The sequence below is a fragment of the Brassica napus genome, chromosome C9, assembly GCF_020379485.1.
Source record: "Brassica napus cultivar Da-Ae chromosome C9, Da-Ae, whole genome shotgun sequence".
Lineage (NCBI taxonomy): Eukaryota > Viridiplantae > Streptophyta > Magnoliopsida > Brassicales > Brassicaceae > Brassica > Brassica napus.
In genome coordinates, this window is record NC_063452.1 from 12,763,751 (window position 1) to 12,774,348 (window position 10,598).

At 39.2% G+C, this 10,598-nt stretch overlaps 1 protein-coding gene across 8 annotated transcripts; it reads right to left on the reverse strand.

The window, feature by feature from the left end:
* Window positions 1-692: 692 nt before the first annotated feature.
* On the reverse strand, window positions 693-9,272 carry LOC106392203 (protein BRANCHLESS TRICHOME-like). 8 transcript variants are annotated; one of them, XR_007329325.1, is made up of 6 exons: window positions 8,379-8,738; window positions 2,937-3,302; window positions 2,624-2,730; window positions 2,452-2,547; window positions 1,751-2,363; window positions 693-1,654 (listed from the first exon to the last, which is right to left on the reverse strand). XR_007329325.1 is itself a non-coding variant. In XM_048770014.1 (5 exons), the coding sequence occupies exon 5, from the start codon at window positions 1,639-1,641 to the stop codon at window positions 838-840; it is 804 nt and encodes a 267-aa protein (XP_048625971.1). In that variant the 5' UTR covers window positions 1,642-2,363; window positions 2,452-2,547; window positions 2,624-2,730; window positions 2,937-3,302; window positions 8,379-9,272; the 3' UTR covers window positions 693-837. The 8 variants fall into 8 exon arrangements, 5 of the variants coding, with proteins under 5 accessions (XP_048625971.1, XP_048625970.1, XP_048625972.1 ...); XR_007329324.1 differs by having other exon boundaries at window positions 2,937-3,318; XR_007329326.1 differs by lacking the exon at window positions 8,379-8,738 and adding an exon at window positions 3,583-4,171 and having other exon boundaries at window positions 2,937-3,318.
* Between the last annotated feature and the right edge of the window lie 1,326 nt (window positions 9,273-10,598).

Below are 10,598 nucleotides of genomic sequence, written 5' to 3' on the forward strand. Positions count from 1 at the left end.
AACTCTCAAGAGTTTGACGATGTTACAACTACATGTGAAGTTTTCGATTTTAGCACCAACGCTTGGAGGTATGTCACTCCTGCATCCCCTTGTGAGATTACTGATGAGCTCCCTCCTGTATATGAATATGTAGAAGGATCGCTTCATTAGTTCACAAAGTATGAAGAAACCTAAGTATTATCATTGATTTACTTGATAAACAGTTTCATGTTCTCACTCCCATTTCATTTTCTTCACCAAAACAAGAGGTCTAATCCAGTGATATGTGTACCTGCACAAGTTGAGGGCATTTTCTTTCTCCATATATCCAGCACTAAATTGTTTATGGCTTAAAATCTCATGACCGGCCCTGAATAGGCAAATAACATTTCAGATGTATGTATCAAAACATACAGAGAAACAGCAACAATCATTCATGTAAGAAGGATCAAGAAATGCATTTGTTTATTCATTCGTTGGTTCTCTAAAAGATCAGATTAGAAATCTCATTGGTTTACTTTTGAAGGAGAACAATTGTCTCTCTAATTCACTGCATCATTCAATACCAAAACCACTGAAGCAAGTTCAAATTTTTCAGTATTTGCTAAATTGATTCCCAACATGAAGCTAATTAGACTATAAACATATGCTTTACATTTCAAATGGTAAGTATTAATATTTGAAGTCAAATGAATAATGGAGGAAATGAAACAAAAAAAAAATCAAAGTCTAGTTAGCTTCATGTTGCAAAATCCACTGAATATTAGTACAAACAAAGAGTGTCCTTGACAGTACAGCTTCCAGCTTAGATGTTGATTATTCAGATACAAATGAGAGGGAATATAGGCCTTTACAGTATCAAGCAGATGAGTGAATAGAAGCACATCTTGGAGTGGTCTTTTGTCTGAGAAGAGTCTTGAGCTGAACCTTTTGACACTCGATCTTCGAACCCCATTTCTCACTTTTTGATCTTATTGCTCTCATAACTCTAGGGAACTCCACAAACCCTTTGATCCCTCTCTTTATGTGCGGATTCTCACACCTCCCACTCGCAGGTGTACTACTCGCTCTATCCAGTATCTTTGTTTTCATGATCATGTTCCTCTCCTTGTCTCTTTCTTTATTAGACTCCTCTAACTCAGATAGCTTCTCCTCCAAGAAAAGCCTTGCATCCGACAGCTTCATCTGAACTCTCTCTTCCCTCAGAACATCTGCCAACCTATGCATCTGTCTCTCTTCCTCAACTTCTTGTCTCATCCTAACCATCTCTGCTTTCTCAGATGAACTCTCCTTTAAGAGCCGCTTGTATTGCATCTCCTCAGCTTCTCTACCCTTTCTCTCATCCTCCACATCTTTGGCCAGCCTCATGTTCATCAGCTCTGCCCGTCTTCGAGCTTTTCTCTCGTAGTCCAGCTCTGCCTTCATCCCCTTGATCTCGGCTCTAGCTTTCTCTAGTTCAGATTCCATGAAGACTCTTATGAAATTCAGATCCCAAATAAAAGACTTGCGTTGGTGTTGATGCTCTTGAGACTGTGAGCAACAGTAGTAAGGGTTGTCATAAAGTTTCCATACGGAGTCCATTATATCTGAAGTGGTGGTATTGTGAGGATCTGAAGTGGGGATTCTGGTCATCATCGTTTCATGACTCCTCTCCATCTTCATATCTAAGCTTTAGCTGTAAAAGGAGGTGGTGAGATGTCTTTTATTTTTAAACAATGTATTCAGTATAAAGGAAAAAAGGAAATAGAAAGTTGGGTTAATCTATTATCACTTTAGAAGATGGAAGTGTGTTGTAAAGCTGAAAGACTCATCACATGTTTATCAGCTCTAATCATTCTTTCTCGAGTCTTTCTCTCTCTCTCTCTCTTGACCTCAAAGTTAGCTGCTATCTTTAGAGAGTAAGAAAATTGGGCAGAAACAAAGGCTGTCTTACTCTTTAGGTAACTAACAATAACAGTTCAATGTCTGTGATTGTTTGTTGGGCCAACCAACTTCCATGTGCTTTCAATGAATCACCTCCCAATCACACTCTTTTCATTCTGTTTGTACTCTTAGGTGTGGCCCATTCAAATATTAATGTTTCACCTGTTCAGTTTTGTACACCCTAGCTATAGGAATTAAATCAGAAATACGCTTCACGGAAAAGTGGAGAGAGAGGTATACGCTCAAGTGTATGTGTATCATAAACTTTCACAACTCAACTAGAATAGTAACAAAGAATACTAACTAGTATCAAGACTCTTTACATTGTTGACTTTTATCTGTATATGTTTATAAAAAAGTATGTAATGTATATCTCTTGGAAAAAAACACATCTGGCTGGTCAAATGCCGTTCATGCTTGTAGTTTAGGGCAGACTGGCGAGCTTGGATTGGACATAGAACCTGCATGCAGGTAGGCAACATCATCATGTGTTAGTTTAAATTGCATACTAGCTACATCTAATTCAGTCTGAGACTTTGCAAGACGTACATATATATGCTAGACAAGGTTGTTTGGTGGCTGGATCATCCTCAAAGGCAGGAGGCGCTTGGCCGTATATCATCTCGCAACTCATATCATCAAAATCTACAACAGAAAATGAAGAGAATGGGCAATTATGTTGAGGAAGAAGAGATTATATGGTGAGAAGGAGATTACTTACTCGGGTTCATGGTGAGTGGGAGGCCAAACTCATTGGTGAAGAAATCTTGTGTTGGGATCTTGCACATATTCACACACATTCCTACACACCCACTGTTCTCCAGATACCTTCAATATTAATAGAAGTAGCAAGTATGTGAACGATTTTGGGAGCTACGAATAATTTAGTAAAAATATAAATAAAATTTTTGAGGCTTTATGTTTATGTATATTAGGTTTTAAAATTTTGGAAATCATACACCAATGTTTCAGTTGCCGTGCCTATGTCCACAACAAGTAGTAATAGTCAAAAACAATTTGAACTTAATTGCTACCTGCATTTCTTTATACGAACGCCACTTCTCTGTTTCACCCCATTCACTTCCACTTCTATGACCTGAGAAAGACCAACCAACCAGTGAAAGAAAGGCACTGTAAGAGCTGCATTAAACTCTGCTGCCCATTTCGTAGGTGGAAACAGTTTTCTAAACTGTTCAGGAGCGCCAGGAGGAAGCATGGAGAGAAGAACCTCCCTCACAACCTCTTGCTGCTGCGTCCTAGATCTTCCTTGCATCACCCTCTTTGAAACCTCAACGAAGCTCTCGTAGTCGTAGTCCCAAAACCCTTTCTCCTTCATCTCATTCTTCTTCTTTGAGCCACCAAACTTTTCCATCTTTGATGTAGCGTACATCCTTATTCCCCTATGATTTGGCTTTCCTTTTTGTTATTTTGGATAAGCATTAGTTTTCCTTAAAAGATTAGGATTAAGACTTAAGATTCTAATCCCTAAGGATTTAGGATTTTATGTTTTATATATATAGTGATCTCTTGATTTGTAAGAGACACAACTTTTGAATTATTGATTAATATACTTAGAGCTTTGGTGTTAACAAACTCTTGAATCCTTATTTCCGGGCATTCTTAGAATTCAACGGTATTAAGAAGGCTAAGTTAACGGGTATTCTTAGAATTCAATGTTACCTTCGCGTTATCGGTTACTAGACGGTACTTCCGCTCCGTCAATTGGTATCAGAAACTTGGAACTTTTGATTCTTATCGTTTGTTTTCGATCTTGTGATGGCTCCTCGACCAGGCAAAGAACCAGCTAACGACTGGACACACTTTCAACAATTCTTGGAAGATTTTCAAGAGAACTTTCATGATGAAATCCGCAGAACCTTGGCTGAATTCATTCAGCCAGGAGTTCAAGCCGGAGTTCAGGCCGCATTAACAGCAAACGCTCCACTTGCGCCAGCACCCCAGCGGCAACGTCGCAACAACAACCCAGTGTTTGAAGAACATGAAGACGGCGACATTGAAAACCCTTTTGGAGATCAAAATCGTCATCAACAGCAACATCACCATCAGCAACGCCAGAACAATGACGATCCTCGTTGAACTTCGGGGATTAAAATTGATATTCCTAAAGGAGGATCACAACCAGAGGAGCTACTTGATTGGTTTGTGACCGTCGATGAATTTATTGAATTCAAAGACGTTCCAGAACAGAAGAGGGTGCCTCTCATCTCAATACGTTTTCGTGGACATGCCGCGTCGTGGTGGAATCAACTTAAACTGTCACGTACACGACGAGGAAAAAAAAAATCACGTCATGGGACATGTTAAAGAAACATATGCGAAAATCATTCATTCCTTACAACTTTGAGCGTCTTCTGTTTCAGAAATTTCACAATATACGACAAGGATCACGCTCCGTTGAGGATTACGCTAACGAATTCTACCAGATGTTGACAAGAGTCGATATTCATGATTCTGAAGATCAGTTGGTAGCTCGTTTCATTGCAGGACTACAACCACAGCTACAGAATATGCTTCATCAGTTCGATCCGTGTTCTGTTTCAGAAGCGCGCCAACGGGCGTTACTCGTCGAACAGAAAACTCGCCTCAGCGCAAACCAATGGTCTGGTAACTCCAAATCTCGCAACACAACTACAGCGGAGGACACCAAGTCTGTGAATACTCAGACAGCAACAACATCTTCAGGATCCAAAACCACGAACCACACTGACGAACAAACGGACGCGCGACCAGCACGACCTAATGCTCTCAGGTGTTTCACGTGTGGAGAACGGGGACATATTCAGACAGCTTGCCCGAATCGGGGCCGAAGAGGGTTACTTGCCACTGATAAAGAATTCATAGGTGATACTATCTATGACGAAGATGAAGAACAGTTCGATGATATGGAAGAAGAACAAGTCGCGGGTGACACAGGTACTTTCCTCATGATACGAAGAAATTGTTTTGCTCCAAAAACAAGCGAAGCATGGCAACGGACATCATTATTCAGCTCTACTTGCACGATCAAAGGAAAAGTATGCCGCTTCGTTATTGATTCAGGATGTTCAGCGAACATGGTTTCAGAGGAAGCGGTACGCAAACTCTCTCTCAAACCGGAGGCTCACCCACACCCTTACCGACTCCTTTGGATGCAAACCGGAGCCGAGGTATATGTCTCTCAATGCGCCCTGGTTTCTCTTTCGATCGGAGCCTTCTACAAAGATGAGCTTTACTGTGATATCGCCACCATGGATGTGTCTCACATTATTCTAGGACGGCCGTGGCAATATGATCGAGAAGTTATCCATAATGGAAAAACGAACACACATTCGTTTCTATTCCAGGGACGTAAGATCACTCTTCTTCCTTCTCCGGACGCTAATAACACGATCAACATCACTACCCCGGCATCTTCATCAAAACAAAATTTGATGATTATTTCGAGATCCCAGTTCGAACAGGAGTTACAAGAAGCAAGGCCATTATTTGCTTTGGTATCAATCCCTCCAACGCCTGCACAGCTACCGCCTTGTCCACCTGAGTTTAGTCCGATTCTCACCGAGTTTGAGGACATGTTCCCAGAGGAGTTACCAGCGGGGCTACCTCCACTCAGAGATATTCAACATCACATAGACCTAGTTCCGAATGCAGTCTTACCCAACCGAGCGCACTATCGCATGAGCCCAGAAGAGCATGAAGAACTTCGATGCCAAGCTGAAGACTTACTGATTAAGGGTTATGTTCGAGAGAGCCTCAGTCCGTGCGTAGTACCAGCACTGCTCATCTCCAAGAAAGACCGGTTGTGGCGCATGTGTGTTGACAGCCGAGCGATCAACAAGATTACAACACGTTACCGGTTTCTCATACCATGGCTTGATGATCTCCTTGATCAGATCGGAAAAGCCTCTATCTTCACAAAATTAGATCTTAAGAGTGGTTATCACCAGATTCGTATTCGCCCGGGCGACGAGTGGAAAATCGCTTTTAAAACTCGTGAAGGTTTATTTGAGTGGTTAGTAATGCCGTTTGGGTTATCTAACGCGCCAAGCACGTTTATGAGAGCCATGAACCAGGCTCTTCGCCCCTTTATTGGCCGCTTTGTCGTCATCTACTTCGACGATATCCTGATCTCTAGTACAACAATGAACGGCCATCTCTCTCATCTTCGTGATGTGTTGCTGTCTCTGCGTAAGGAAAAGTTGTTTATTGTTAAACAGAAGTGCGAGTTTGGTGCATCCGAGGTCCTCTTCCTCAGCTATGTCGTCTCTGCAAGCGGTCTCCGGGTCGACCCGCAGAAGGTTGAAGTAGTCGCATCGTGGCCTACACCAACGAAAATCTCGGAGGTTAGAAGTTTTCACGGTCTGGCTTCGTTTTACCGGCGTTTCGTCCACAACTTCAGCGCCATTATGGCTCCAATAACCGATTGCATGAAGGGTGGTTTGTTCTTTTGGACAGATGACGCAGCACGGGATTTCACTCTTATCAAAGGAAAACTCACTTCGGCTCCGATCTTAGTCCTCCCATACTTTGAAGCACCTTTCGAGCTTCATTGTGATGCTTCAAAATTGGGCATCGGTGCTGTTTTAAGTCAACATGGTCGTCCGGTTGCGTATTATAGTGAGAAACTGGCTGGTGCTCGTAGCCGTTACAGCACTTACGATATAGAATTCTACGCAATCATCCAGGCCATCAAGCATTGGCGCCATTACCTGGCCCATAAGGAGTTTATTCTATTCACCGATCATGTGGCATTGAAATATTTAGGGACACAAGATAAAATCTCGTCTCGACATGCCTCGTGGACAGCGTACCTGCAGCAGTTCACATTCGTGATCAAACATCAGTCCGGCAAGCTTAATAAGGTGGCGGATGCATTAAGTCGCAGACATGCTTTGGTATCTACACTTCGCGCCTCAGTTTTAAGAATGGAGTGATTTGCAGAACTTTACGAGACAGACCCATTCTTTGCTCCGATCGTACAAGATGTGGCGCGAGGTATGCGCTCCGAGTACACCTTGGTCGATGGCTTCATCTTCAACAACAATCGTTTATGTGTCCCGGATTGTAGCTGGCGGCTACAGATCATCAAGGAACTTCATGGTGAGGGCCACATTGGCCGGGATCGCACACTAAAACTGGTCACAGATTCTTATTTTTGGCCTACACTTCGCCGAGACGTTGAACGATTTGTACGTCGTTGCGTTACTTGTCAACAAGGGAAAGGAAACGCCTCGAATGCTGGCCTCTATCTGCCTTTACCGATTCCGACCCAGCCATGGACTGATATCAGTATGGACTTCGTTCTTGGGTTTCCTCTTACTCAACGTGGTCATGATTCTATCTTTGTCGTGGTCGATCGATTTTCCAAGATGGCGCACTTTATTCCTTGTAAAAAGACAACTGATGCTGTGCAGGTGGCTCAACTCTTCTTTTGCGAAATCTTTCGGCTCCACGGTCTTCCTGTGTCTATAGTGTCTGATCGAGATTCAAGGTTCATTGGGCATTTTTGGCGTTCGCTCTGGAAGTTGTTAAAAACAAGTTTGAATATGAGCTCTGCGTATCATCCCCAAACCGACGGACAAACCGAATTCACCAATCGCAGCTTAGGAAACATGTTACGATGCTTGGTTGGTGATAATCTAAGGTCGTGGGACTCGCTCCTGTGCCAAGCGGAGTTCGCTCATAATCATGCGAATAATAGAAGTTTGGGTTTCAGCCCTTTCAAAGTTATATATGGTGTCATTCCGAGGGCATCCCTGGTGTTGTCAACACTTCCTCGGCCTGATGAATTTCATGGTTGGGCGGTGGAACTGATTGATAAGATCTCCCGCGTTCATACTCAAGCTCAAGACAACTTGCAAGGCACAACTATAAAGTACAAACGTGCGGCGGATAAACGTCGGCGAGAGGTCCATTTTTAGGTTGGCGAGTATGTCTGGGCGGTGCTTATTAAGGAAAGGTTTCTGGTTGGACAGTACAACAAGTTGAAGCCACGAAAGTTAGGATCGGTCGAAGTCATTGAAAAGATCAGTCCTAATGCATACCGACTGGCTCTACCTCCGCATGTCAGTACCGCAGACGTTTTTAATGTCAAGCATCTGTTGAAGTTTGAGCCTGATGATGACATCCTTTTTGGATTCGTGGACGAATCTTTCATACCGGCGGAGACGTGATGTAGCGTACATCCTTATTCCCCTATGATTTGGCTTTCCTTTTTGTTATTTTGGATAAGCATTAGTTTTCCTTAAAAGATTAGGATTAAGACTTAAGGATTCTAATCCCTAAGGATTTAGGATTTTATATTTTATATATATAGTGATCTCTTGATTTGTAAGAGACACAACTTTTGAATTATTGATTAATATACTTAGAGCTTTGGTGTTAACAAACTCTTGAATCCTTATTTCCGGGCATTATTAGAATTCAACGGTATTAAGAAGGCTAAGTTAACGGGTATTCTTAGAATTCAACATTACCTTCGCGTTATCGGTTACTAAACGGTACTTCCGCTCCGTCAATCTTCTTCGCGAACAGTCCCATGAACACTCTCTCAGCTAAGCCATCGTTGTATCTAGTCTTCTGCCCTATAGGAGCTGGCTCTCCGCTCGGCTCCGAGATCCCACATCGGATACTGCCACGTCTCCTGAAGTTGAGATGAATTGCTTGGAGACTAGCAATAGCCGCCATGGATAAGATCTTTCCCTCTCTCTGTTTCTGCTCTTCCCTACCAACGCACTCTGCTTTTACTATATTAGTGGCCACACACATAATACACACACGCAAAAGGGTGAGACAGAGAGAAGATTCAACTCAAAACTTACAAGTGTCCCACTTTGTTTGCCTCTTGAAACAATTTTTCACTTTAGTTATTTTTCTACTTCTGCTATAATTTTTGTGGACTAAACACATCTCGGCCCATTGACATACAATTAGACATAACTGGCAATGTAAGCATTTTTTTGACAACATCAATGTAAGCATATATTTATATTCATCAGTCATCATCATTATTTTTTTAAATCCTCATTTTAATTTTAAAATATTTTTATAGAGTGTAAATTAGGGGTGGCAAAAAAATCAAACTGAACCAAACCGAACCAACCCAGCCGAACCCAAACAAAAGTAATGTCCCAAACTATTTGGTCAAAAATTTTGTCAACCCAAATGGTTCGGTTTGGTTTTAAGTTAAACCGAATAGAAAAATCGAAGTGTTTATTTAATTAAATTAATTAAGTATACTAACGATATTAAAATTAAAGATACTTAATCATTTAGCCTAAACAATTAAACATAATTTTTTATTTTTTTATTTCTAAATGAATAGAAGAGACACAGCTAATAATAAAATAATATGATTCTTATACACTATTATCAAAGCCAAAAAATACTATGATATTTATATTAGGTTTGAAAATAATAATAGAAAAATTATTGAATTGCATTTTCTACATTTTTATTGTGACGTTTGGCTTTTACGTTTAAACTAGGTTAAAATCTGCGCCTTGCGCAATATGAACATTATATATAAATTATTTTTTACGTATTATATATTCTCTTGCATATTATGAAATAATAAATATATATTAAATATTAAAATTCAGTAACTATTACGTATATTATCAAATTGATGTGAACACATAAACAAATTATTAATCTAAACAAACACTTTTTATTTTATATGGTCTATAAATAAATTTAAATAGTATTAACATATATAGTATATTTTTAATATTAATATTTATTAAATAATTGTTTTCTACTTATATTGTTTTTTGATCATTTGTATCATTTTATAAAAAAATTGAATCACTGATAACAAAATTGTGTGATGTTTAATAGTTTTTGTAATTTATAATTTAAAAAAATATTCAATGCAAAGTTTAAAATTTAACTATTAATTTGTCAATATTTATTCAAATCTTTTATCAAAAAATGTTCAATTTTTTTTTCAAAATTAAAAAATTAAAATATTTTATATTGTATATAGTTAATTTAAATGATATTAATATATACATATTTTAAACCTAAGCAAACCAAACCAACCCAAACCAAATTTAAATTTAAACCGAAATGTCTATCCCAAATGCAAATGAATAGATTATTTACTTCTTTTTTTTTAACCGTTTTTGTCAACTAAAAAGATTAGAATAAGCCTCTATAATAAAGGTTCCATGAAATTTTGATAGCTTGCTTTACAATTTTAATCTCAAAAGTATATGCCAGATTATATCTTAGTACAATTATATTTTATCTACACAGTTTTTCATCAGCGGTGGTAGCGGTAACAGTGGAAGAATTAGATTCTTTTTGTTTCTCTAGTAGTAGCAGTACGACTTCAAAAGTTTTCAATCAGTTTCTTACTTTTGATCATGTCATGCCTAGTAGGCTAATACTCTTAAGTAGACTGTGTATTAAAAACATGAGAGAGAGAATTCCTATCAAAGATTCTCAACACTGAATAATTTGATTAGTAAATTTATCGACTAAATTTTGGAATATTTTACATTTTAAAACCTACAATAATTTATCGAAAACAGTTCTAACCAATGTGTATACTAACCAAGAAGTTTATTATTCTGTTAATTTAGTTTTTTATAACTAAATTTAGGTAACAATTATCCTGAAAAAGCTGTTATTTGTGACACATTATAAGTTATATGGATAACATATAACCTTGTGTTTATGTCATGTTATGT

Bases quoted from the DNA above. Each gene is read 5' to 3' on its own strand.
- LOC106392203 (XM_048770016.1), bottom strand. From the start codon at position 1,641: ATGAAGATGGAGAGGAGTCATGAAACGATGATGACCAGAATCCCCACT.